This window comes from Salvelinus alpinus, chromosome 1 (genome assembly GCF_045679555.1).
Source record: "Salvelinus alpinus chromosome 1, SLU_Salpinus.1, whole genome shotgun sequence".
In the NCBI taxonomy this organism is placed as follows: domain Eukaryota; kingdom Metazoa; phylum Chordata; class Actinopteri; order Salmoniformes; family Salmonidae; genus Salvelinus; species Salvelinus alpinus.
Window position 1 is genome coordinate 106896900 of NC_092086.1, and position 27935 is coordinate 106924834.

General features: G+C 41.0%; 2 protein-coding genes and 1 long non-coding RNA gene across 7 annotated transcripts; 2 read left to right on the forward strand and 1 right to left on the reverse strand.

Moving 5' to 3' along the window:
• Nucleotides 1-1248: 1248 nt before the first annotated feature.
• Nucleotides 1249-10109, forward strand: LOC139538053 (progestin and adipoQ receptor family member 3-like). 2 transcript variants are annotated; one of them, XM_071340002.1, is made up of 7 exons: nucleotides 1249-4872; nucleotides 5665-5890; nucleotides 6110-6272; nucleotides 6439-6594; nucleotides 6764-6961; nucleotides 7089-7179; nucleotides 7310-10109. In XM_071340002.1, exons 2-7 carry the CDS (start codon nucleotides 5706-5708, stop codon nucleotides 7462-7464), a joined length of 948 nt encoding a protein of 315 aa, XP_071196103.1. In that variant the 5' UTR covers nucleotides 1249-4872; nucleotides 5665-5705; the 3' UTR covers nucleotides 7465-10109. The 2 variants fall into 2 exon arrangements, with proteins under 2 accessions (XP_071196103.1, XP_071196094.1); XM_071339993.1 differs by having other exon boundaries at nucleotides 1250-1454.
• Nucleotides 10110-10995: 886 nt separating this feature from the next.
• anxa3b (annexin A3b) lies at nucleotides 10996-18489 on the reverse strand. 4 transcript variants are annotated; one of them, XM_071339951.1, is made up of 14 exons: nucleotides 18366-18489; nucleotides 17351-17381; nucleotides 16685-16732; nucleotides 16496-16583; nucleotides 16097-16191; nucleotides 15829-15942; nucleotides 15627-15717; nucleotides 14891-14970; nucleotides 14687-14743; nucleotides 14353-14446; nucleotides 14149-14244; nucleotides 14002-14060; nucleotides 13522-13644; nucleotides 10996-11437 (listed from the first exon to the last, which is right to left on the reverse strand). In XM_071339951.1, exons 2-14 carry the CDS (start codon nucleotides 17363-17365, stop codon nucleotides 11378-11380), a joined length of 1020 nt encoding a protein of 339 aa, XP_071196052.1. In that variant the 5' UTR covers nucleotides 17366-17381; nucleotides 18366-18489; the 3' UTR covers nucleotides 10996-11377. The 4 variants fall into 4 exon arrangements, with proteins under 4 accessions (XP_071196052.1, XP_071196060.1, XP_071196068.1 ...); XM_071339959.1 differs by having other exon boundaries at nucleotides 17351-17589; nucleotides 18366-18448; XM_071339967.1 differs by having other exon boundaries at nucleotides 18300-18372.
• LOC139538145 (uncharacterized) lies at nucleotides 17630-26215 on the forward strand. The gene is made up of 3 exons (XR_011667678.1): nucleotides 17630-17890; nucleotides 18003-18090; nucleotides 25311-26215. It is a non-coding gene; the product is annotated as an uncharacterized lncRNA (long non-coding RNA).
• Nucleotides 26216-27935: the final 1720 nt, after the last annotated feature.

Sequence of the window (27935 nt, forward strand, 5' to 3'; positions counted from 1 at the left end):
ATACAATATTGCATAGGAAATTAGTTCTCTTACATCTAGGAAAATATTTGTAATGTTGTACTTCTTGATGACAAAATTCATGCTAATGTTGTGTTTTTAAGCTAGCGCCCAATTGACTCCCATTCACTCCATGAAGGAGAGCTCTCCTTGTCCCAGAATCGTCCAGACTGCACCGTATGGCCCACTGACGTACAATGGGCAACGTACACAATAGGCGTTAATACGACTGCAATGGAGTTTCCCATCTCCTCAAAAGGACTGTATTTCTGGCTACTCCAGAAAGTGATGTTGCACGCTACCTCAGTAACTCAAGCACAAGGCCAACCTGGGTAGTCTACTGCTGGCTGCTATTAGCAACTAAATTATCCTTATAACTTATTCTGTGAGCGATTTAAATAAATAGTTAAAATGACATAGATCTGGTGTATTACAAGCAATTATTGGTACCATAATTTAATAAAACAATTTTACACAAAGATACATTTTTCCATTCACTATAATGGGGCCTAGTTCTGCTAACAAATGCCTGCAGTACAGCGGTCGGTCTTGAACTTCCGTGACTTCAAGAGGGAGCAAGCGGTCTCCTCCATAGAGAATGATAGATGCCTCTAGTGGCCAAAATTCTATTTTAGCGTGGGCAGCGCTATTGAGGGCATCCACCATGCTTCCGCCATTTTAAAGTAGTCAAAATAGTCATCTGGGTGGGGTTTCCTATGGGTTGTAGCCACAATGGCGCTGCGACTGTCCTTGCTGTCACAGATGAGTCCTCTATCTATCTCTATGTTCTCCCCTAGTCTGCTGCATACTTTTTGGGGGGACAGTTGGGACACCTTTTTCGGCAACCAAAGCCAATCGAGGAACACGGCCAAACTGATCTCAGTACTTGAGAACTAGGCTATTGGAAATCCAAATAATTGATTTAGATTATGTATTAGGATAAATACCACATCATTTTTTACAAATAATATTCTATATTCTTCAATAAATTGACTTGTTCATATCTTTCTATCTCTCCAGTATAGCTATTAATTGTAGTAAAATGAAATCATTGCTGTAGCTGTATCATAAATCATATACATTTGGCTATTTGGGTCATTTCTATAATATCCAGATGGGCCATAAAAAAAGCTTTTATTTATGATCAGATATTTGGAGCCACCCAGACTTAAACTGGTGTTCATGAAATCGTATCACAGAGTTACTGTCTTTGATCGTATTGTATTCAGGCAGTTTATAAAGTCCAGAGAGGGGGTCCTCGGGCACGACTTGCGCAGCCATGTCCATTGTGTAATTTTAGAACTCTGTTTTTTTGTTTTGTGCTTGTGTATTTTCCAGCATGAGCTGCTGGGCTAGCCAGCTGCTTAAAATATTGTATTAATAGCTTGCTAAATCACAAAGTAAGGTGTATTGTAGCTAGATGACACCACGTAGCCATCGATAGCATGCAACAAAAGGTAATTTTCTCTCTGCGAGATCAATTCCGCATGCTAGCATGTCCGGCTAAATTTCAAGTTGGAATGCAAGAGGAATGCATATATTTTGATCAATCGCTTAGCTCTGATTTATTCCAATAAATGATCTATTACCAAAAGCATGTTGACTTGCCAATTTTATTAGTCATAGGTTCAGATCCTCTATTCGTCTTTCCTAGAAAAGCGATCTAACGTTATGCTTGCCAGAATATACTGACCCCTACCATTATGCTTGTTTACACTGAGCTGCACTGGGGTCGGAACGCAATCATGGTTACATTAAAATCCTATTTATTCTTGATCTGTCAATGCCATCAGGAGGCTCCATGTGGAGGTTATGATGCAAAATTGCAGAGCCTTTGGAGGCTTGAAAATGCCAAATCTAGCTCCATTTGGCAATACATAGGGCTCAACATATTTCCATGTAGCCAGTGCTTAATACTGTCAGGAGCTGAGTAGGGAAAGGGGGGATACCTAGTCAGTTGTCCAACTGAACGTATCTTCCACATTTAACCCAGAGAGGTGCAGGGGGCTGCCTAAATAAATGTCTTCGGCACCTGGGGAACATTGGTTTAACTGCTTTGTTCAGAACGACAGATTTTTACCTTGTCAGCTCAAGGATTCGATCCAGCAACCTTCCAGTTCCTGGCTCAATGCTCTAACCACTAGGCTACCCACTAGTACTGGCAACTCACATTTTCTACTGCTTGAACTCCTGTTCCTCTTATAGAATATTAGCTCAAAAGTATTGTAGAGGTGCTGCACATAAATATAAACCGTACCGGCACCAAAATTGAGTACCGGCACCTATTTCAGTCCAAGTCAAGTACTGCATATAGCTCCACAATGACATGATTGGTTGATGGTAGGTGGGGGGCAGTTCATCCTGTATAAACACAAACTCGCTTACTTCACAAAAAAACATGGAGAACTTTGACGAAAGACTATCAGAATAAATTCACCAATATAATACATCTTTATGTAGGGATTTCAAAGACACAAAAATAAGTTTGAACTCCTAGAAAGACATTGTGGAGGAAGCTCCCGAGTGGCGCAGCAGTCTAAGGCACTGCCTCACTACAGTGCCTGGTTTGAATCCAGGCTGTATCACATCTGGCCGTGATTGGGAGTCCCATAGGGCGGCACACAATTTGCCCAGCGTCGCCGGGGTAGTCCGTCATTGTAAATGAGATTTTGTTCTTAACTGACTTGCCTAGTTAAATCAAGGTTAAAAATAAATAATAATAGGAATAAAGTTGAAGTTGGAAGTTTACATACACTGAGGATGGAGTCATTAAAATTCATTTTTCAACCACTCCACAAATGTCTTGTTAACAAACTATAGTTTTGGCATAACACAAGTCATTTTTCCAACATTTGTTAACAGACAGATTATTTCACTTGTAATTCACTGTATCACAAATCCAGTGGGTCAGAAGTTTACATACACTAAGTTGACTGTGCTTTTAAACTGCTTGGAAAATTCCAGAAAATGATGTCATGGCTTTAGAAGCTTCGGATAGGCTAATTGACATAATTTGAGTCAATTGTAGGTGTACCTGTGGATGTATTTCAAGGACTACCTTCAAACTCAGTGCCTCTTTGCGTGACATCATGGGAAAATCAAAGGAAATCAGCCAAGACCTCAGAAAAACAATTGTAGACCTCCACAAGTCTGGTTCATCCTTGGGAGCAATTCCCAAATGCTTGAAGGTACCACGTTCATCTGTACAAACAATAGTACGCAAGTATAAACACCATGGGACCACGCAGCCATCAAACCGCTCAGGAAGGAGAAGCGTTCTGTCTGCTAGAGGTGAACGTACTTTGGTGCGAAAAGTGCAAATCAATCTCAGAATAACAGCAAAGGACCTTGTGAAGATGCTGGAGGAAACAGGTACAAAAGTATCTATATCCACAGTAAAACGAGTCCTATATCGACATAATCTGAAAGGCCGTTCAGCAAGGAAGAAGCCACTGCTCCAAAATCGCCATAAAAAAGCCAGACTACGGTTTGCAACTGCACATGGAGAAATGTCCTCTGGTCTGATGAAACAAAAATAGAACTGTTTGGCCATAATGACCATCGTTATGTTTGGAGGAAAAAGGGGGAGGCTTGCAAGCTGAAGAACACCATCCCAACCGTGAAGCACGGGGATGGCAGCATGATGTTGTGGGGGTGCTTTGCTGCAGGAGGGACTGGTGCACTTCACAAAATATATGGCATCATGAGGCAGGGAAATTATGTGGATATATTGAAGCAACATCTCAAGACATTAGTCAGGAAGTTAAAGCTTGGTCGCAAATGGGTCTTCCAAATGGACAATGACCCCAAGCATACTTCCAAAGTTGTGGCAAAATGGCTAAAGGACAACAAAGGCAAGGTATTGGAGTGGCCATCACAAAGCCCTGACCTCAATCCTATAGAAAATTTGTGTTCAGAACTGAAAAAGCGTGTGTGAGCAAGGAGGCCTACAAGCCTGACTCAGTTCCACCAGCTCTGTCAAGAGGAATGGGCCAAAATTCACCCAACTTATTGTGGGAAGCTTCTGGAAGGCTACCCAAAACGTTTGACCCAAGTTAAACAATTTAAAGGCAATCCTACCAAATACTAATTGATTGTATGTAAACTTCTGACCCACTGGGAATGTGATGAAAGAAATAAAATCTGAAATAAATCATTCTCTCTACTATTATTCTGACATTTCACATTCTTAAAATAAAGTGGTGATCCTAACTGACCTAAGACAGGGAATTTTTACAAGGATTAAATGTCAGGAATTGTGAAAAACATATTTGTTTAGTTTAAATATATTTGGCAAAGGTGTATGTAAACTTCCGACTTCAACTGTAGATGCAGTAAAGAGGTCAATGGAATGCAGACCGTGGGGGATAGAAGGGCAATGGATTGGCCCACATTCAACAAATCTGATCTAAGTGAATATTTGTCAAATCCGTCATGATTGATGTATTGTAACAGGCCCATAATGTGGGTACTAAATTCCCGATTTGGATATATTTTGCTGTTTTCGCTGCATAACATTTAGAAGTTGTCCCTTTTCAGGTTTATAAAAAGTGACTAGTAAATGCTAACTCCCGTTTGTATAAGCAGGTTAGCATAGCTAGCACACAGAAATTGGTGGTGTAGTCAAAGTCGTTTTAAACTGTAATGCAGTTGATTGATGACATGAACATGTATTGGGGTTGACCTCCATACAAACATATAGTGTGAAATACACATAAACAACAGCCTAAATGTAGGCTGATTTTGCTGGGGGGCAATGAGGAGATTCGGGATGGAGATTCAGGTGGGAAAACGGTGCATCCTTTTTACTTCATGCTATTTTGGCTGAGCTCCTATGTCAAGCACCTGGAAACGGACTCCAACAACTCAGAAGAGGTAAGGTATTTTCTTTTTGTTTAGCCAGTTGCTCGTAATTCGCTGGATGGCTGTAGAGATGAATCCTGAATCGCTACGAGTGGTGCGGTGCAGAACAATTTATTGGATGAGTATGACAGCTGCCCGAAACTCAAGATGTATGAATGCTCTGACTTCTGTGGAGGCCGCATTGCTGTAAATGCTGTACAGCCACTGCAGAATCGGATTGACCATAAAATCAGCTTTTTAAACACTGGAGCTGGCGCGAGATATGGATCGGAAAACATACCTCAATGCAGGATGGGATATGCCACTAATTTTGACCTTTATCCACACTGATACATCGAGAAGATTGAAATACTGCTAATTTTCCCAGAAAACTGCCCTTTTTGTTCTCATGCTAGCTAGTAGTAGCCACCGCAGTCATTTTGGAATGTAGGGTCAGCCAATCAGCTCCTTTGTTGTTCAACGCCACGTGCCATTCCATAATGGCTGCTTTGGCTGATGTTAGCTAGCCTGATAACACAAAAGGCTGTTTTTCAGTGTGGATGTGTGTACAGTGTAGATGAAGTGTGGATGAAGGTACAACTTGCAGTAAAGTACCCATCCCTTAATTGAGGTACGTTTTCCGACCCTTATCTCCTGTCGGCTCCACAGTATCTTAATGTAACCATGATTGCGTTTAGACCCCAGTGCAGCTCAGTGTAAACAAGCATAATGATAGGGTCGGTATCTTCGACCAACCTTAGATTGCAGTGACACCTTAGTGCCATGCCATAACTTTAACCTGTTGTGCCCCTTTCATCTTTTCAGCCTTAAACCTGTGCCAGAACCGTGAAATCTGATGTTCCAAAATGCCTCATAAACTCCTCAAGTTACTCCTGGGAAGTTACCAGTGGCTGGCCAGTTACTGGCCCGTCCTTATGCCGAGGGGAATCCGCCTGTACACATTTGAACAGATCCCGTTATTCATGAAAGAAAACCCATACATTACAGATGGATACAGAGCCCGTTTACAATCCAAACTTTGTTTAAAAAGGTATGTCAAGAGAATAATATAGCTAAGCTCAATGTAAAGTAGTACGTTGTTGTACAGTGTTGTTGCTAGTTGTTGTATAGCCTGGTCCCAGGTCTATACTGTCTTGCCAACTCATATGGTTATTGTCATGTCAAACAAAATTACCATAGCAGTTGGCAAGATAGCACAAACAGATCTGGAACCAGGCTAGTTGTTGTGTATTGTTTTCCACCCTTCTAGCATCTTTGTGCTGTCCAATGAAACAGTCAACATATGGACTCATCTGTTGGGCTTCCTCCTGTTCTTCCTACTGGGGGTGAATGACATGTCTACAGTCCTGCCGGCTTCAGGTGCCAACAGAGAAGACTATGTCATCTATTGCATAGCACTCTTCTGCTTTCAGGTGTGTGTTTGGGTAGGCGGGTGGGTGGGTGAGAGTGAGAGAGAGACGGACAGAAAGAAAGAGAGTGAGAGGTCACAGCTATCTGTCAGTCTTATTTTGTTGTGGTTTACAGGTCTTACCTGTGTTCAGGAGAAGTAAAGCTGGTGTATTTGACCTGTTTTTCTAGGTGTGTATGCTGTGTTCTGCAGGGTATCACATGTTCTCCTGCCACCTCTCAGAGAAGACGTGTCACCGCTGGTTGGCGCTGGACTTCGTTGGAATCTCTGTGGGAATCCTGGGCTGTTACATTCCAGGGGTCTTCTATGCCTTCTACTGCATCACTGTATGTTCGACAATAATACATTCCATTATTTGTTTTCTTTTTCCACTCATACTGTTTGTTTTTGTAAATGTATACTTGTGCAAGCTGGCTCTGAAATCCCATCTCTTCTCCCCACATATCTTTCCCCGTTTCCTGTCTACTACCCCCACCCTCTTTCTCTCATCAATAGTTCTGGAGACAGGTGTACCTGGTGACTGCTCTAGCGTTGATATTGGCCGTGTTCTTAGCTCAGATCCACCCTCACTACCACTCTAAGGAGTGGCGACACCAGCGTACTGCCCTCTTCTGCTCCGTGGCTGGCTACGGGATCATCCCCGCCGGCCACTGGGTCTGGCTCAATGAAGGCCTCGGCTCAGCTGTCGTGCAGGTGAGGCAACAGTTTCCTGAATTAACACTTTATTTGAAAGTGTGTTGACTTCATAACACATTCATAAACAGTACAATTATGCATCAGAGTTAAGTATTGTTACCCTTAACATCTGTTCTGTCTGCAGTTGTTCCTCCCTCGTGTGATTGTGATGTATTTGATAGCTGGAGCTGCGTTCCTCTTCTACATCTCTAAAATCCCAGAACGCTGCTTCCCAGGTGAGCCGTCATGCTTGACACATCTATTCCACAATATTACAAATTACCTTGTATAGCAAATAACCATTCGTGTGATTAAGTGCACCTTGTCTTGCTCAAGTGACCTTGTGATGCACTTTGACCTCCACAGGTCAACTGAACTATCTGGGTGCCAGCCACCAGGTGTGGCATGTCCTTGTGGTGTTTTTGCTCTACTGGTGGCACCAGACTGCAGTATATATAATGAAATTCAGGCACAGCCAGCCCTGCCCTCCTTTCTACACCCAGCCTGGTCTCATAGACTAGACGTAACATAGTAAAAGTAAATCCAGGACACTCAAATTAGTATGATATGTTACGTTTGGTATGGGTGGTTGGTCGAGGTGGATGGGTGGGTGAATGTCTAGCTATCCAAAAGGTTGTGTGTTCAAATCTCGTCACTGACAACTTTAGCAACTTTTCAACTACTTACAACTTTTGAGCTACTTTGAAACTACTTAGCATGTTAGCTAACCCTTCCCCTAACTCTTTTAGCCAGCCCTTCCCCTAACTTGAACCCTTTAACCTAACTCCGAACCTTAACCCGTAACCCTAAACTAGCTAACATTAGCCAGCTAGCTAACGTTGGGTACAACGAATTGGTATTCGTAACATATCATACGTATTGCAAATTCGTAGCATATTGTACATTTACAGATTCATAACAAATTGTACATTTAGCAAATTCTTAACATATCATTCAAATTGTAATTCATAACTTATCATACGAAGTGGATGATGACATCCACAAATTAATACATACAATACGAAACGTAACATATCATACTAAATGAAGTGTCTCAGAATTACGTACAGAATAATACAAAATGCTGAGAGACCAGATTGCTACACAAGCAGTGACTAGAGCCTCAAGCCGGCCCAGCCACCGACTGAGCAACAACCGCCTGTACTGTAGCCACTCGATGCAATTAAACCAGACTACAGACCTCTAGAATTCTATCATACAGATGCCCAGTCAAGCAGACAAGAGCATAGCCTCCCTACCAGAACAACTATAACCGCACCGTTAGACCTTGCAGATGTCTGTAGAAAGAGCGAACGAGTAAAAGAGTGAAACCATCTCTCTGGTTTTAAGGATTGCGATTGGTGGTATGCAATCGTATGTGCTTTCTGCTGAGACTTCTGTAAGGCCAGGTTATAAGAAGGAAAGACATGTCAGTCATAGCCTGGTCGCAGGTCTGGGAAGCAAGATGGCACAAACAGACCTGGGACCAGTCTTGGTGAAGTCACTAGGACACACAGTACAGCTTCAACTGAACATATTCTGTGATTCTCCGATTATCTTTTCGTATTCAAGATAGTTTTTTTAACCTGATTTGTATCTATTAATTTGCATGTAAGCTACTGTTTGAATGTTACATGCTGTGAAATGGTACTTCTTGAAATGCTTTCTTGAGCACATGGGCCTTTACAAGGGTTATGTGCAATCTAGAATATATATCCTTTGGAAACCGAACATAGAGCCTATGTTCAGTTATTTTTGCCTGCGTAGTTATCTTACTGTATTTCATTAATGGTGGGATTGAGTAGTTATCTTACTGTATTTCATTAATGGTGGGATTGAGTAGTTATCTTACTGTATTTCATTAATGGTGGGATTGAGTAGTTATCTTACTGTATTTCATTAATGGTGGGGCTGAGTAGTTATCTTACTGTATTTCATTAATGGTGGGATTGAGTAGTTATCTTACTGTATTTCATTAATGGTGGGGCTGAGTAGTTATCTTACTGTATTTCATTAATGGTGGGGCTGAGTAGTTATCTTACTGTATTTCATTAATGGTGGGGTTACTTTTAGTATTAGTGGTCAACTGACCCCCTTCCTCTCACAATCCACTTGAATCTAAGGGCTGATTCAGGAACTGTTTAGAGAGTTGGTTACATTTAAACATAAACCCAATTAAATAGATTGGGAGTAAATGACCCTTGCTTTAATTTGTTTGTTAATAGACTATTTATGAATCCGTCCCTCTAGTCACTTACTATATAACCTAACGTAGCGACGTAAAAGAAACACCTGAGTAGGATACCTCACATTCTGGTCCTAAGTATTTTTTTTTTTTTTTTTTATATAACTTGTGGGAGGTTCTGTTCTGCACTGTTCAACCAATCCAGTAAATGTGAAGGAGGAGTTAAGATGGAGCGTCGCCTTTTTAAGCGTCTTAAAGCTGAAGTCGCGTCACAGGCTCTTCCATTTCCACTGAAAACCAGTTGCACCCAGTTTTTGCAACCCCGCTGATGGTGTTTACTATATACTGTACATGGGTGTGTGAACAACTGCATAAGAAGAAATACTTTAGAGGCCAGTATTATCTATTGTATGACTAATACTGTATGGTTTTACAATCACATTACTGACAGGTCTATCTATGCACAATATGGTGTCCTGAAGATCACAGGTGGCACCTTAATTGGGGGGGGGGGGGGGGCTTATAGTAACGGCTGGAATTGATTTGATGGAATGACATACAAGTGTTTTAATACCATTGTTATGAGCCGTCCTCCCCTCACCAGCCTCCTGTATTGTATATCTCCTACTGTGTAGCTAATACCCATAGAGGTCATTCGACCTTGTCAGATAATGATGCTCAGAACATATCACAGCCGTTAAAGGCCCACTATGACATTCACAGCCTGTAATGACTGTTTGTTAGCCTTGTTTGTAAATGAGCTTTTGTTTCAAGTATGCCTTTATTTCACTGTATTTTACCTGGTTGCTATAATGTCGGTCTTTGGTTGTCCAACATTTGTTTTTCCATTCATTTAGGCATTACTGATGGACTTACTTTTGAATGCTGGAATGCACTGACTAAAGGGGCACATTGTTTTAATCTATCTGTAATATGACATGTCTCGAGTATTATAAATTAATAAAGAATGCCTAAAAGGAATGTCATTGTTGAATTCAAATGTCAGAAAAAAGAAGCCATTACTCTCACTTGTGGCTATATACGGTTATTAGAAAATGGCATCCTCCTCAAAGTTAACGAGAGCATAGTCTCCTTGCCATCACATCTTATACAAAGGCATAGTTGTCAAAACAATATTTTCAATTAATCCCATTCTACAATCTGTTGTAATCTCTGATCTCCCAGCGCAAATTGAGGTATTATAATCTACAGCCATTGTTCTTTTGTTACAGCTACTAATTGGAATTTTGTAAGAAAGGGTTCCTAGCCACCGTGCTTCTACACCTGCATTGCTTGCTGTTTGGAGTTTTAGGCTGGGTTTCTGTACAGCACTTTGAGATATCAGCTGATGTAAGAAGGGCTATATAAATACATTTGATTTAGAGTTAGATACTCCCAACAGACAACAAATCTCCAGATTAGACAGTCTTGCCTGAGATAATGACTAAACATAGCTTTCTTCACGACAGTGTTGGCAAAACATCGCAGAGCAGGAGGATTTATCACACTTTGTCTCACTTGACAAATTGCCTTTATTCTCAGGTGCAGACAGATGAAATATTCATGCCATGTAAAATACCAATCATAAATTATATCAGAATTAGGCTAAACAGCTTAATCACCACATTACATCTCAACATTGTTTTGAGGATTACAGGATGAGATCTGGGCTTTGTATTAAAAGAACAACTCAATTTCACATCTCATTCAGAAGCATTGTCAGTTATTGTTAGCAAATCCAATTCAAGTCTTTGTAAAACCACTACAAGAAAACTTAACATTTCTAAACTGAATCACTGATCAACATGGTATTCTGCAGATATGCTTTATCGCCACCCACTGGACAAAAGACCACATGACAAGCAACTGTTAGTAAACATTTTTAATAGTACTTCTCATACAAGAACAGATAGAATACCTTCCTGATATCTATAATAATTTGGATAATACCAATAAAGGTTTGTCTTAATGAGATGCATTCAGGAATGTAAATGTTGGAAACACATGAAACAGAATAGGTGACTCTGGCTAAGGAATCCTGGAGTGTGTCTGGGCTGGCTGAACACATTACATGTTCCAAGTTACACATCCCAATGTCAAACTTTGAACATTGAAACAAACATATCCATGTTTCTCAGGGAAACACAGTGAGTGTGTCTATAATAAATCGAACCTGTGCAGTGCACTGCAGCCTTCACATTGTTACGATCCTTCGGTGGGAGGCTCCTCAATGCCAAGTAGACAGGACCTTAGTCGTCTTCACCACACAGCTTCAGCAGAGCTTGTCCGTAACTTCCAGCAGTTTCAGACTACAATTGAACACAGGGATGGAGAGGACTTTTACATGACTATGACACAGAGTATGATCAATTTCACAGATCCTATGAGTCAATCGTCATTTCCTCCACAGAGAATCTTCAGAGCGTTGCCATAGTAACTGGACACTTACGACTGACCAGGCAAGACAGAAAACGCCACAAAAAAAATAATATCCCCAAATCACAATAAAAAGGTCTGATTCGCAATCGCATATGCAGATCAGATTGGCTGACCAAATAATAAAATCACAAGATAGGAGGTAGGGTTGAAAATAAATCAATTCCAATCATGTTTATTTCAGCAGCCATTAAATAAAAATCAGCAGATACAGTGCATTCGAAAAGTATTTAGACCCCTTGCCTTTTTCCACATTGTTACATTACAGCCTTATATAAAATTGATTAAAGATTCCCCCCCTAAATATACACACAATACCCCATAATGACAAAGCGAAAACAGAAATACCTTATGTAAATAAGTATTCAGATCCTTTGCTATGAGACTCGAAATTGAGCTCAGGTACATCCTGTTTCCATTGATCATCCTTGAGATGTTTCTACAACTTGATTGGAGTCCACCTGTGGTAAACTCAATTGATTGGACATGATTTGAAAAGGCACACACACCTGTCTATATATAAGGTCCCACAGTTGACAGGCCATGTCAGAGCAAAAACCAAGCCATGAGTTCGAAGGAATTATCTGTAGAGCTCCGAGACAGGATTCTGTCGAGGCACAGATCTGGGGTACCAAAATAAATTCTGCAGCATTGAAAGTCCCCAAGAACACAGTGGCCTCCATTCTTAAATGGAAGAAGTTTGAAACCACCAAGACTCTTCCCAGAGCTGGCCGCCCGGCCAAACTGCGCAATCGGGGGAGAAGGGCCTTGCTCAGGGAGGTGGCCAATAACCCGAAGGGCTCTCTGACAGAGCTCCAGTTCCTCTGTGGAGATGGGGAAAAACCTTCCAGAAGGACAACCATCTCTGCAGCACGGCACCAATCAGGCCTTTATGGTAGAGTGACCAGACGGATGCCACTCCTCAGTAAAAGGCACATGACAGCCGCTTGGAGTTTGCCAAAAGACACCTAAAGACTCTCAGACCATGAGAAACAAGATTCTCTGGTCTGATGAAACCAAGACTGAACTCGTTGGCCTGAATGTCAAGCGGTACGTCTGGAGGAAACCTGGCACCATTCCTACGGTGAAGCATGGTGGTGGCAGCATTTTTTATTTATTTCACCTTTATTTAACCAGGTCGACCAGTTGAGAACAAGTTCTCATTTACAACTGCGACCTGGCCAAGATAAAGCAAAGCAGTGCGACAAACAGAGTTACACATGGAATAAACAAACGTAGTCAATAACACAATAGAAAACTCTATATACAGTGTTGGCAAATGAGGTAAGATTAGGGAGGTAAGGCAATAAATAGGCCGTAGTGTCGAAGTAATTACAATTTAGCAATTAAACACTGGAGTGATAGATGTGCATCATGCTGTGGGGATGTTTTTTAGCGGCAGGGACTGGGAGACAAGTCAGGATCAAGGGAAAGATGAATGGAGCAAAGTATAGAGAGAGCGTTGATGAAAATCTGCTCCAGAGCACTCAGGACCTCAGACTGGGGCGAAGGTTCACCTCCAACAGGACAGCAACCCAAAGCACACAGCCAAGACAATGCAGGAGTGGCTTCAGGACAAGACTGAATGTCCTTCAGTGGCCCAGCCAGAGCCCGGACTTAAACCCGATCGAACATCTCTGGAGAGACCTGAAAATAGCTGTGCAGTGACGCTCCCCATCCAACCTGACAGAGCTTGAGAGGATTTGCAGAGAAGAACTCTCCAAATACAGGTGTGCCACGCTTATAGAGTCAAACCCAAGAAGACTTGAGGCTGTAATCCCTACCAAACATGCTTCAACAAAAGGACTAAGTAAAGGGGTCAAGGGGTCTGAATACTTTGAATGCACTGTAACTAATTGCTCAAAACAAATCGAGCTGTAAAAGATAGAAAATTGACCCCATGAAATGTAGCTATGGGACAAGTATGTTACCAGTCAGCAAGATTATCAGCAAATACCTTGATGGTGGAGTAGAGAGAACAGCCAAACAGCTTTTTGAACTCTGCCCTGATGTCCAGCATGTCCATCTCAGAGCGGCCAACCATTATCCTGGTCAGAACGGACTCTGTAGTCCCCACGCCCTGAACACACAACCACTGGATTAATCCCAAAACCCCACAGATTAACATTCTACACCACCAGAGCCCACTGGATTAGAGGAAATGAAACAAAACAAAAACATGTCAGCCCCAGATCTGTTTGTGCAGTTTTGGAAAATCAGATGGCCATTCTTGTGCAGTTTGGCATGACAATGACCATAGGAGTTGTCAAGACAGCACAAACAGATCTGACATCAGGCTAGGCACCGTGCACTATGACCTTGTATCCCGTTGGGCTCTGCGGGTGGAGAATAGTGCATGAGCTGCACGAAGCTTAAAAAATAAAATGTATACTGTAAGCAATTTGTAAAATGCATAAACAGGAAGACTTCTCCTCACCTTTGTGCTTTTGAACAGTCTCTCAGCCAGGTAGGCAGGAACACTCTTCACACATTTCACTGGAAAGTCAAAGGGTTTGTTAGCGATAACAGTGCATGACATCTTTGAGAGTGATAGGCAACAAAACCTGTGAATAGTCCTTCGTACCAATAGCCACCAGTAGATCCTCTAGATTCCCTGACATCTCCCTCTCAATGCTCTCCTGTAGAGTTTTGTTGCTCAAGGCCTTATACTCCACTAGGGCTGTAAGGGGAGGGAGAAACACGCAACCCGTTAGCCTACATCATCATCATAGAAGACAAGACTACAGTATTGTGTCCGTCAGTGCTTTGCTAGACCAAGGTTACTAACTCTGTCTCAGCTGAGGAACACTCCGGTGACACAGGATGTCAATGAACTTGCTTTCATCAGTTCCCCACTTCTTCTCTCCTGCCTCGTACAGGGCCTAGAGAGGGGGAGGGACACAGACAGAGCGAGACAGAGGTAGTACAGTACTTGTATAGGCACTATCGTGCATTGGCTTGAGTGAGAGAACATGGAAGAGGAACACACCAATATATTTAATTACACTTCACGATGACAAGTCTTTGGCAGGACGTCTGAGTGAGTCACTCCCAAGGAAGCTTAAAACCAAGACCAGTGAAATACTGAGCATGGTTGCAAAATTCATCATATCTTAATGTACCTTAGCGTCCGCTTTAGCTTTAGCCGGGTCCACATTCGTACTCTCATCTCGCTTTCCCTTAAAATGACAGACACCGAACCGAAAGGTTGAAAAAGTAATCTTATAGGTCACAAGCAGCTGAAAAAAACTATGTAACAGAAATACCACTGTTACTTATAAGTCCAAGTCAAATTCCCCCTGGGGACAATAAAGTTCTCATTTTACCTCAGCCAAGATGAGAAGTGTTGTAGCATAGTCTCCAGATACCTCAGACTTGAGGTCATGAGTCATCAATCGCCCAGTTTCTGTGGTCAAATACAGTATCTTATTAGTTTCCAACTAACAGATGACTGACAATCAATCAATATGTAACTTTTTAGGCGACCGACCAAATTCACTAAGAAATGTGGGTTATAGATCTATCATTCTAAGAAGAGTAAATCTGTTTTACTTGCGCTATTTCTATGCTTCCCATTCTTAAATGTAGTTTTTGCATCTTTTACTTTCGGTGTAACTTCAAACGGCTAATACAACAATATTTTTCGTTATGGAATTTATAATTTCACAGTGGTTTGGATGGTACAATGATTATCTACACTATACTTGCTTATTTTATCACACAAACTGAAATTTGGCGAACTATTAGAGTTTTAGCAACCAGGAAATGGCGGAGCGATTTCTGCATAATGTAACTTTAATACTATTTTTTATTTAACTAGGCAAGTGAGTTAAGAACAAATTTTAATTTACAATGACGGCCTACCCCGGCCAAACCCTAACCACGCTAGGCCAAATGTTGCTGCGCCCTATAGGACTCCCAATCACGGCCAGTTGTGATACAGCCTGGAATCGAACCAGGGTCTGTAGTACTGCCTCTAGCACTGAGATGCAGTGCCTTAGACTGCTGCGCCACTCGGGAGCCCTTAGTAGTACATACTAAGATAGTTTAGAGACTACTAACCTGCTAAGTAAGCATCAGATAGAGCCTTGATTTGCTTGTTGGATCTTGAGGCAAATATCTCTGTTAAAGTCTCCTCAGTTGTCCCAGGACCCTGTGTGTGTGTGTGTGTAACAGGCAGGTATGCACAAAGTACATGATAAATGGTCATTCACAGTAATGTTTGGTACCAGATAGTTACCTAATACAGATAAATGTCCCTTACCTTGATGGCTCTGATGACCTCATGACAGTCGAAAAGAGCAGGAGGGGTGACCAGAGCAACTAGCAAGTCCTCAAAGTCCCCATGGGTGTCCCCCTTCAGGTCATCCACTAATGTCTGGGGGGGGGGGGGGGTCAAAGGCCATGGGTTATCAACAGTGATGGATATTGACTCATGCAATATTCAGAGATATCTGGACAAGATGTTTTAAATAAATTCGAGAAAAACTATCATGCTGCTAATATTGAGAGTAGTAGAGGGATAGTTGTACCCTGTTGGCAGCTTCCTGGTACGCTTTACAGATGAGCTGACGCTGGGCAATGCTCCTCCCGGTTAGAACTTCAACTAGAGTCTTCTCAGTGGTACCTGAGAACATCAACACACAATGTTTATAGAAACTGAAATTTTACATTTCAGTCATCCAGAGTGACTTACAGTAGTGTGGGCATACATTTTCATACTTTTTTAAATTTCTCCATACTGGTCCCCTGTGGGAATTGAACCCACATCCCTGGCATTGCAGGCTCCATGCTGTACCAACTGAGCTACACAGGATCACATGGAGTGAAAATTCCTATCACGAGGCATCAAATAAGTTATTTCTTGGTTGGTATGTGGTAGAGTACAGTGAAGAGTTTAGAGAGTATGGTGGATTGATTGACATTCCTACCTATTCCCTCTATGGCCTTCCGTAGAGCAACTACATCTTCTGCTGCTTTGAATCCCGCTTTCTCTTTAATGGTTCCTCGGGTGGTGGACTGAGAAACAGAAAAACATATCAAGAAACAGCAAAAACTAGTTAATTACATTAAGGTACATAGCCCATAGTTGAAATACAAGTATAACTTAGTAGGCCTACCGTTACTGTCAAAGAGGAAGGTGAATCCAAAAGGAGATCCAAGTCATCCTGAAAAGATAATGTACAGATTACCAGAGGATCATTATGGACAAAGACTAGCAGTCATCCTCCACTGAGTTCTTTTCCCCCCAATGAACCTCCGACTCGCTATGTGTCGACACTTCAAAAATGTAAATTCTTAAACTCTCACCGTGTCCGTATGTTTTAACCTCTGTTATTGCCTGCCTTTGTTTGCTGAAAATCATACTTTAATAATCAAATACAACCACCGACTATTTCCTTGTTAAGATTAAATTGGCACAATTTATGTGATTGTGGTATATTTGAATAACGTTTTATTAAAAACGTATGGATTTCGGCAAACTAAGAATGGCACGCAACAGAGGACAAACATAGGTACTTGGTAAGGGTTGAAGAATTTACCTTTTGGAAGTATCGACGCATAGCGACTCGAAAGAGTCTTGAGGTTCTTTTTTAATTTTTTAAGATGTGAGTCTGCTCTCAAGGCTGTGGAGGAGTTAAGTTACTTGGAAACCAGCCAACAAACACAGGCCAGGGACAGAAGTGGCTTAGAGATGTGTAAACAGAAACAACAATCATCTGGAACAATTAGTAGAAAAAAGTATTTCCGTTACAGAAATTAGAGTGACATATCTGGTAACTTACCCAAACATTGGCCATTGCAGCAGTGGATATTCTACAAGTGAGGGGGGAAGGAGCTGGGTAACAATTCATAGATTCATATTTCTTTGATTATGGCCTAATTTGTACAGCAATTCCAAAGCCATCTTCATTGACAGTGCAACGTTGCACATTCCACCGTACTGGTAGGTTAGCCCATTCATAGACACTAACGCTAGCGTCTATTGGTGGAGCTATCTTCTTCCCGGGGCTCTTTACACCTGCTATACACATTAAAACACATGCCTTGCAGTATGGTTTTAGAAACATAAAGAACACATCTTTCATATCAGCAAGAAATCATAAAAAGGTTATATTACTAGATCTTTATAGGGTAAAGGTTAGTGTTCCCACATGGCCATATCTCCATGTTACAGGGCTTGTTTATGTAAGACAGAGCTGACAACTTGTACCTATTAGCTATCTAACATGCGTCGAACACCTGTGTGGACGCGTCACTGAGGAGGAAGTGTAGTTTGTCAACTGGCGGCCCCACAGTTTATGGCTCTGTGAAAATCTGCTACAGTAAGTATCATTTTAATTCGAAAGATTATTTCTTGCTGATATCAAAAAGGAGCATATGTTTTTCGAAAACAGTTTCGCACGCGATGATTGACATTTCTAAATGTTAAAACAGCTTCGGAATTATAGTTCACATGGAGCCAGCCGTGGGCGAAGTTAACCAGTGAAAACCCTAAGGAGAGAAGGGGTTTTCGAGAACTATGGTAGGTGTGTTACTTAAGGCATTTAAATCAGAATAATCTAAATCAATTGCCTACGTTAACGGTTTTAAATACAACAAATATTTTTCGGAGTTTGATAGACTAACGTTAAATCACATCTGGTGACAGCTGAAACGAATTCTTGTCGAGAAAAATAATCACAGTATACTACTTGACGCACTTCACTCAACTTGAACAATAGCGTGCCATACCTTCGATAGTCCTACATTTTCCGTTTTATAATTTGTTAAATATCAGAAAAAGCTGTTTCGCCTTACCTGAGCTATAGTTGTCAACTGGCCACACCTTTTTACTAGAGTGCAGAAGCCAACGCCCATAGGCACCACGGGAAATGAAGTCACTACCGGGAATATTCCCAAATCCCTCCTCATTTTTAAACGGATAGAACAGTCAAATAGGTCTGTGGTACAGTCATACTAATAGGATAAATTATGGTGGTCCTGGTGCATTTTTATTAGCTGTCATGATGATACTGGAGTTGCAAATACATTGTTGGACAACATGATTACATTGTTGCACTGCATAACCATCACTCAGTGATACATTGTATCAGCTGATCACAACCTGTCGACGATGATTAGTCACTATTATGTTTCTCTTTGACAAAATATTTAACAACAGATTTAACAACAGTGTCCTGGTGAAAATATCCCACAGTCGTGTAGCCACTGTCTATCCAATATAATGAATGCATTTGAATGGACATGATTTGAGAAACATAAGCATGCAGTATTGTAGAGATACTCCATAGAGACACTCCCTTTTTAAGGAATCTAACATAATACACATGTAGGAATAATGAGTCCAAAGTTCTATTTGCACTGTGAGGGAACAATCGCAGATGTGTCTGTCCAAGACTAAAGAGTACTGAGTTACTGATTAATCAGTGAAATTAAAATAAATGCCTGTGAAAACAATGGTCAATGTGAAACCTTTTAGATACCAAAACAAGGTGTGGGAAATAGATTTTATTTTTTACATACATGTCTTACTGCTATGTTTATCATGACGGAGTAACAATTTCAAATTGTTTACATAGACAGCCGCACCCAACGTATAAAGTCCACTTACAATTTGTAACTTGCAACTTCAGGCCAACACCCCTAAACCTTATTTCTGTATTTGCAGATAAATAAAAGCTGTGAGGATGACACCACACATAGTAATTACACATAACAGTCCCTTGATTACGATTGTGAGTTGAGCCATAATACAATTGTGTATGGTATGAGGACAGGGGGAGCTATATCAATCTCATATCACCCAGTGGTGATATACCCTGCACATTTCAGACTGTATTACAAACATTCAGGATGTATCTAGGCAATACCTACTGTTTACTTGAGGCATGTTATCATACTATGGAAGGAAGGAGGTGTGAGGGGGCGACCCAGATGACCAAGATGTCATATCCTCACACGTCTTTGCTTCCAATCATATCATGAGTAACCTGCTTAATTACTCACAAGCCTCAACCTGTGACAATCCAACCTTGAACTGACTGAACATCCATCTATACTCAAAGTAGCAAATGACTCACTGTTGTCATTGTTCAATTGAAAGTTGTATCAGTTGGTTTTAATATATAATGTATAATTAAGCAATAAGGCCCGAGGGGGTGTGGTATATGGCCAATATACCACGTCTAAGGGCTGTTCTTAAGCACGACGCAACACGGAGTGCTAGGACACAGCCCTTAGCCGTGGTATATTGGCCATATATCACAAACTCCCAAGTTGCCTTATTGCTATTATAAACTGGTTACCAACATAATTAGTGTAGTAAAAATAAATGTTTTGTCATACCCATGGTGTACGGTCTGGTATACCACGGCTTTCAGCCAATCAGCATTCAGGGCTCGAACCACCCAGTTTAAAATTCTGAATGACTAGTCTTGGGCCATTTGGCTTCTAAGCCATTATATCTTTGTGGCCATTTGCTGTTGGACACTAGGGCTGTTATCCCATCCATGTTAGCCTCTGGTGCTGTTAGCCTTTGCATTTTAACATGACTACTTGTATCCCGAAAAGCTTTGTATTACATTTTTTACTTCGACCGGATCCTGGAACACAAGTCTCCTCTTCTACCCTGCCAAAGTCAACTTTGCTACTGCACAATTAAAATCTACAGAGGGTATGTAAAATCAAATCAAAGTTTATTTGTCGCTTACACAGATTAGCAGATGTTTAAGCAGGTGCAGTGAAAAGCTTTTGTTTCTAGCTCCAGCAGTGCAGTAAATTATTGTGTTTCTAGCTCCAGCAGTAAATTATTGTGTTTCTAGCTCCAGCAGTACAGTAAATGATTGTGTTTCTAGCTCCAGCAGTGCAGTAAATGATTGTGTTTCTAGCTCCAGCAGTACAGTAAATGATTGTGTTTCTAGCTCCAGCAGTAAATGATTGTGTTTCTAGCTCCAGCAGTGCAGTAAATGATTGTGTTTCTAGCTCCAGCAGTACAGTAAATGATTGTGTTTCTAGCTCCAGCAGTGCAGTAAATGATTGTGTTTCTAGCTCCAGCAGTGCAGTAAATTATTGTGTTTCTAGTTCCAGCAGTGCAGTAAATGATTGTGTTTCTAGCTCCAGCAGTAAATTATTGTGTTTCTAGCTCCAGCAGTACAGTAAATGATTGTGTTTCTAGCTCCAGCAGTGCAGTAAATGATTGTGTTTCTAGCTCCAGCAGTACAGTAAATGATTGTTTCTAGCTCCAGCAGTGCAGTAAATGATTGTGTTTCTAGTTCCAGCAGTGCAGTAAATGATTGTGTTTCTAGCTCCAGCAGTAAATTATTGTGTTTCTAGCTCCAGCAGTACAGTAAATGATTGTGTTTCTAGCTCCAGCAGTGCAGTAAATGATTGTGTTTCTAGCTCCAGCAGTACAGTAAATGATTGTGTTTCTAGCTCCAGCAGTAAATGATTGTGTTTCTAGCTCCAGCAGTGCAGTAAATGATTGTGTTTCTAGCTCCAGCAGTACAGTAAATGATTGTGTTTCTAGCTCCAGCAGTGCAGTAAATGATTGTGTTTCTAGCTCCAGCAGTGCAGTAAATTATTGTGTTTCTAGCTCCAGCAGTCTGATGGCCAGGAAATGGAGGCTGTTTTTCAGTCTCTCGGTCCCAGCTTCGATGCACCTGTACTGTCTCCGCCTGCTAGATGGTATCAGGGTGAACAGGCCGTGGCTCGGGTGGCGGAGGTTCTTGTTGATCTTCTTGGCCAAGTGCTGTAGATATCCTGGAGGGGATGCAATGTGCCCCTAGTGATGCGTTGGGCTGACCGCACCACCTTTTGGGGAGCCCTGCGGTTGCGTGTGGTGCAGTTGCCATACCAGGCGGTGATACAGCCTGACAGAATGCTCTCGATGGTGCATCTGTAGAAGTTGGCGAGGGTCTTAGCCGAATTTCTTCAGTCTCCTGAGGTTGAATTGGCGCCTTCCTCACCACACTGGCTGTGTGGAGGGACCATTTCAGTTCCTCAGTGATGTGCATGCCAAGGAACTTGAAGCTTTTGATCCTCTCCACACTGGCCCCGTCGATGTGGATGGGGGCGTGCTCTCTCTGCTGTTTCCTGTATTTCACGATCAGCTCCTTTGTTTTGTTGACGTTAAGGGAGAGGTTATTTGCCTGGCACCACTCCTCCCTGTAGGCTTTGTCGTTGTTGTTGGTAAACAGGCCTTCCACTGTTGTATCATCTGCAAACTTGATGATTGAGTTGGAGACGTGCATAGCCACGCAGTCAAGGGGGAACAGGGGAACAGGAGGGGACTCAGCACCCACCCCTGTGGTTCCCCTGTGATGAGGATCAGCATGACAGAGGTGCTGTTATTCAAAATGTCAGTGGGTAACAGTAATATACCTTTGAAAGAAAATATTCTAAACTAACCCTCACATTTTTCATGTTTATGCAAAAATATATATTATACTGAACAAAAATATATAAATGCAACATGTAAAGTGTTGGTCCCATGTTTCATGAGCTGAAATAAAAGATCCCAGAAATGTTCCATAGACACAAAAGCTTATTTCTCTCAAATGTTTTGCACAAATTTGTTTACATCCCTGTTAGTGAGCCATTGCCAAGATAATCCATCCATCTGACCGGTGTGTCATATCAAGAAGCTGATTAAACAGCATGATCATTACAGAGGTTCACCTTGTGGCGTGGACAATAAAAGGCCACTCTAAAATGTCCAGTTTTGTCACACAACACAATGCCACAGATGTTTTAAGGGAGCTGCAGGAATGTCCACCAGACCTGTTGCCAGAGGATTTACTGTTAATTTCTATGCCATAAGCCGCCTCCAACTTCGTTTTAGAGAATTTGGAAGTACGTACAACCGGCCTCACAACCGCAGACCATGTGTAACCACGCCAGCCCAGTACCTCCACATCCGGCTTCTTCATCTGCGGGATCGTCTGAAACCAGCCACCCGGACAGCTGATGAAACTGAGGAGTATTTCTGTCCGTAATAAAGCCCTTTTGTGGGGGAAATCCATAGATTAAGGCCTAATGAATTTCTTTCAATTGACTGATTTTCTTATTTGAACTATAACTCAGTAAAATAATTGAAATTGTTGCATGTTGCGTTTTTATATTTTTGTTCAGTATAATATGTACAAATGTACTGTCACTCAAATTAAAACAAGTCATACAACAAATGTTTTAAATGTAGTTTCAGTATGAAAGGCATGGTTTGGAAAAGCCCTTTCATAGATCACCCTGTAGTTCTCATCACAAGGTGAGACAATTTAATATGTAAATAGTATACATGTAAAACATGCCAGTATGTAACTACTGGACTAACTAACTAACTAACTAACTAACTAAACATGTAACTACTGGACTAACTAACTAAACATGTAACTATTAGACTAGCTAAACATGTAACTACTGGACTAACTAACTAAACATGTTACTACTGGACTAAATAATTAAACATGTAACTATTGGACTAACTAACTAAACATGTAACTACTGGACTAACTAACTAAACATGTAACTATTAGACTAACTAAACATGTAACTACTAGACTAACTAACTAAACATGTAACTATTAGACTAACTAAACATATAACTACTAGACTAACTAACTAAACATGTAACTATTGGACTAACTAACTAAACATGTAACTACTAGACTAACTAACTAAATATGTAACTATCGGACTAACTAACTAAACATGTAACTACTAGACTAACTAACTAAACATGTAACTATTGGACTAACTAACTAAACATGTAACTACTGGACTAACTAACTAAACATGTAACTACTGGACTAACTAACTAAACATGTAACTATTGGACTAACTAACTAAACATGTAACTACTAGACTAACTAACTAAACATGTAACTACTGGACTAACTAACTAAACATGTAACTACTGGACTAACTAACTAAACATGTAACTATTAGACTAACTAAACATGTAACTACTAGACTAACTAACTAAACATGTTACTACTGGACTAAATAATTAAACATGTAACTATTGGACTAACTAAACATGTAACTACTGGACTAACTAAATATGTAACTATCGGACTAACTAATTAAATATGTAGCTACTGGACTAGAATTTTAACTCTCACTGTAAGTATACCTGATCAGTTTGTCTCCACTTAGGACTGGGTCCGCCACTTTGGCATCTCTAGATAGAATAAATATATATTATAAACCGGATCATTCGAGCACTGAATGTTGATTGGCTGAAGGCCGTGTTATATCAGACCGTATACCACAGGTATGACACAAATGACTTGATTACTGTTCTAATTACATTGGAAACCAGTTTATAATAGCAATAAGGCATCTTGGGGGTTTGTAGTATATGGCCAATACACCATGGCTAAGTGTTGTATCCAAGCGCTCCATGTTGCGCGGTGCATAAGAACAGCCCTTAGCCATGGTATACTGGCCATATACCACACACCTCCGGGCCTTATTGCTTAAATAAGAGGTACTAAATAAGGTTTCATCTTATTGTAAGAAAATAAATTCTACTTACCAGTGATAAGGTTGCTTGGGGCAAAAGCAAAGAGAGACAGAAAACGGGAGGGTCGCCGGTTCAAATCCCAAATCTCTCATGAAAAGATGATGGGAAGTGAGCATCCTAATGGCCATATCCTGCCATTGTGCCCTTGAGCAAGGCACTTAACCTCTGGAATGAGGACAATGTATTCTTCCCCTTTTCTGTCATGTTCTCACAGGATCTCTGTGATCTCAGCAGATGTAACCTCTGAACTCTCCATGTCAGTTTCCTCTCCCTGGTTCTTCCAGCACAGGGAGCATAGCAGTACCACACAGGTAGACAGCCACCACCATCCACAACACCACCCCAAACAGCATGAAGGACAACAGGTTACCGTCCATGGTCCCACTTGTAGTGGCGTGGGAGGGAAAGAGAAAGAAAGAGAGGGAGGTGGAGACAGAAAGAGGCTCCCTTGACCTTCCAAATGGACAGACAGTGTGAAGACCCTAGTGACCAAAAGGAGGATGATAGAATAAGTCTGTGTGTGTGTGTGTGTGTGTGTGTGTTCATGCATGCATGTATCTGTGTTTACGTGGGAGACTAAGTATTCTGTAAAGAAGACATAGTTGGCTGCCTAGAAACAGGTGAGCGTTTAAATGATGCCATTATCTTAGTGCAAACAGAAAGCACATTATTCTCTGCTGTCAGTACGGCCTCACACCATTTAGTTCATATTCATGTGTACACTGTGTATCCAACACTTTAACAACATGACAGACTGACCAGGTGAATCCAGGTGAAAGCTATGATCCCTTATTGATGTCACTTGTTAAATCCACTTCAATCAGTGAAGGTAAAAGGAGACAGGTAAGTAAGGTGCGTGCAACTCAATATCAGGAAGGTGTTGCTAATGTTTGATATACTCAGTGTAAATACTATCTCCTTATCTGTTCAACCCAGATTAAATATAGAAACACACTATAGAAAACCTGTCACCCATGTCACATGGAATATTAGTGCAGCAAAGGTAGGCTACAGATTAGTAGTTACTTCTATATGAGACTATCAGTCTCTGTCTCCCTCTGTTGGCTAAATGAAGCGGTGAAGGTTACGTTGGGCAAACGAAAAGACAAAACAACGAATTGCTGAACACCACAGCTCAGTCAGGTGTAAAAACACGGACTACCCAGTAGCAGCCTACTTTGTTGAAGCCAACCATGCTATTTCCTCCCTCATATACACAGGTATGGAGCATGTAACACTACCAAGGAGAAGAGGTAACATTGAGACATCACTGCTACAGAGGGAAGCCAACTGGATCTCCCACCTAAAAACACTGACCCCTAGTGGTTTGAATATTGACTTTGATCTCAGGCCCCTTTCTATGAACATTTCAACCCAATGAACATGTTTTGCCCACAGCTTATTAGCTGATACTGCATATCATGTTTCCCATGTTGATGATGTTCATTATGCATTATGTTTGAACCACAAGAAGATATTAAATCCAGGCTGTATCACATCCGGCTGTGATTGGGAGTCCCATAGGGCAGCGCACTGTTGGCCCAGCGTCATCCGGGTTTGGCCTGGGTAGGCCGTCATTGTAAATAATAATTTGTTCTTAACTGACTTGCCTATTTAAATAAAAAATGAAAAAAATATAATTTAAATTATGAAAAAGATTAAAGTTAATTAAATGTAACAATAATGATTGATATTAACATGATGTATTCTATTAAATCTAATCATAAAATGATATTAACGTGATGTATTATATTAAATCTAATCATGTTGACATAAAATGATATTAACGTGATGTATTATATTAAATCTAATCATGTTGACATAAGATTATATTAACGTGATGTATTATATTAAATCTAATTATGTTGACATATGATTATGTAAATAACTGCCTCGTGTATTCAACATCGTGACACACGCAGTAAAATAAGAGTTTTTAACAGTTCCACTTTTTCATCCCTCATTACCTTAATTACTATGACACGCCCCTCACTGTGTTCATTGGCTGCACTACTTACACAGTTTCGCTACATAACCTGGTTCAAGCGTTTACCAAGAAGCTCTGAAGAAGGTACTGTGTGCTGAAACGTTGGTTGTCATGCCCATTAAACCTTTGGGAGCATAATTAGAATGTGTGACTTTCTTTCTTTGTATAGTTTACACTCAGTTAGTCAACACCTCTACAAAACATTTTTGGGGGTGGAATTCAACTAATGCATTTTACTAGGCAAAATGAAGAATAACACAATTGTTTCTAGTCCTCCCTGACTCTCATGACAAACTCTATCTTGACTTCAGATTGGTCATTTGAGAATCCAACGGATGACATGAGTCCTATTACATTATAGACAGACCATCTCTGGCGTAAGGAGAGCTGTAACCATAGAAGAGGATATTGAGAATGAGTTGTCTTCTCAAAATCCTTCTCAGAAGTTTTCACCACTTGTACGTCTTCTAGCTCCAACACGCGTTTAGTAGAATTTATTCACTCAAGATGGTATTTTCCTCTCATGAAATGCTCTGCGTTTTTTGTCGCTTGCTTTTTTTAACGGCACCATTTGTCTATATTCTAATCTTGACTGTAGCAGCACACTCAGAGAGATTGGGTCTGGAGATAATGAGGGGTTGTCTGTGAGTCAGAACAGAACAAAGACTTTCATCACTGATGATTCTAGAACACTGAGTGTTCCATTAAAGAGAGAGAAACCTCTCAATACAACTGAAGGAGCACGGACCTGAGCTCCCCAAGTAGCATAAAGACTATAGTCCACTGGGCCTATTCAGTCACAGACAAGCAGATAACACTAATTCCTTAACTTAAATAACAATAGCGTAACCACAGGAGTTATAGCAGCAGATATATATATATATCTTACTGGACTCAGCAGCAATGATTACAAAACAGAATGGTGTTTTTGGAGCAAGATACATGGGAAACATATTGTATCCCCCTCTGAGTGTTTGTGGCAACCAGATAGTTAGTTTATGTGCTGTCACAAGGTTGTGCCCTCTCATCTCCTTGTAAACACATTCACAATGATGCTGAGAGGATGTGGACTCATGGTTACTATGGAAACCAACCATGCCTTAATAAACTACAGGTAAGTGGGTGAATGAAAACGAAGAAGAGATAGAAAAAAAGAAGTGTGCTCACAATGGATATAAAATCAATTCACGATCTGAAGCATGTAGTCTGTAGCCTAGCCTACATCCAGTTTGACACTGGCAGGTCCATGGCAAGTGGATACCTAGGTAAATTCAACCTGCACAGGTGAGAGAGTGAGAGGGAGTTAGAGAGAGCGAGACAGTGTAACAGGAATCCCAGTCTCATACTCTACCTGCAACGTATCTTTTAATCTGATCTGAAATAAGCCAACAGAAAACATCTCTGTTAGACACCAATCGGAACAGAACATATGTTCTGCAGATTTCTGCTTTCTGGTCTTTCCTGTTTGCTGTTTGACTTTTCGCATGTGACCTATGAAGAAATGACATGCTCCAGAACATTAATCCGCTAGCCTGTGCCACAAATACTTCTATAGCAGCCTGAGCCTAGATCTTCAGATGGCCTGTGTCCCAAATGGCACCATATTCCCTTCATAGTGTTCTACATTTAACTAGGGCCCATTAGGTGCCATTTGGGATGGGCCCCAAAGCTTCTGAGATCCTCCAGTCCTAAGAATAAAAATATTCTATATCCTCTGGAACTGGAACTCCACACCAACTGTCTGATCTCCTCCCACAAAATGACAGTTAAACCCATCAAATAGGACTTCTTTCTATATCCTAGGCCCCACTTCCTCCAACAACATCAACCAAAAAGATTATGGCTGTGTCTCAAATGG

What these genes read in the sequence shown, in the direction of transcription:
- anxa3b (XM_071339959.1), bottom strand. Translation starts at nt 17,419, where the DNA reads ATGAATTGTTACCCAGCTCCTTCCCCCCTCACTTGTAGAATATCCACT. An exon ending in AGGTCATCAGAGCCATCAAG is followed by an intron (nt 15,718 to 15,828) that starts GTAAGGGACATT and finishes ACACACACACAG; the next exon opens with GGTCCTGGGACAACTGAGGA. An exon ending in AAGCTAAAGCGGACGCTAAG is followed by an intron (nt 14,447 to 14,686) that starts GTACATTAAGAT and finishes CCCCCTCTCTAG; the next exon opens with GCCCTGTACGAGGCAGGAGA.
- LOC139538053 (XM_071340002.1), top strand. Translation starts at nt 5,706, where the DNA reads ATGCCTCATAAACTCCTCAAGTTACTCCTGGGAAGTTACCAGTGGCTG. An exon ending in TAGCACTCTTCTGCTTTCAG is followed by an intron (nt 6,273 to 6,438) that starts GTGTGTGTTTGG and finishes CTGTTTTTCTAG; the next exon opens with GTGTGTATGCTGTGTTCTGC. An exon ending in TCGGCTCAGCTGTCGTGCAG is followed by an intron (nt 6,962 to 7,088) that starts GTGAGGCAACAG and finishes TTCTGTCTGCAG; the next exon opens with TTGTTCCTCCCTCGTGTGAT.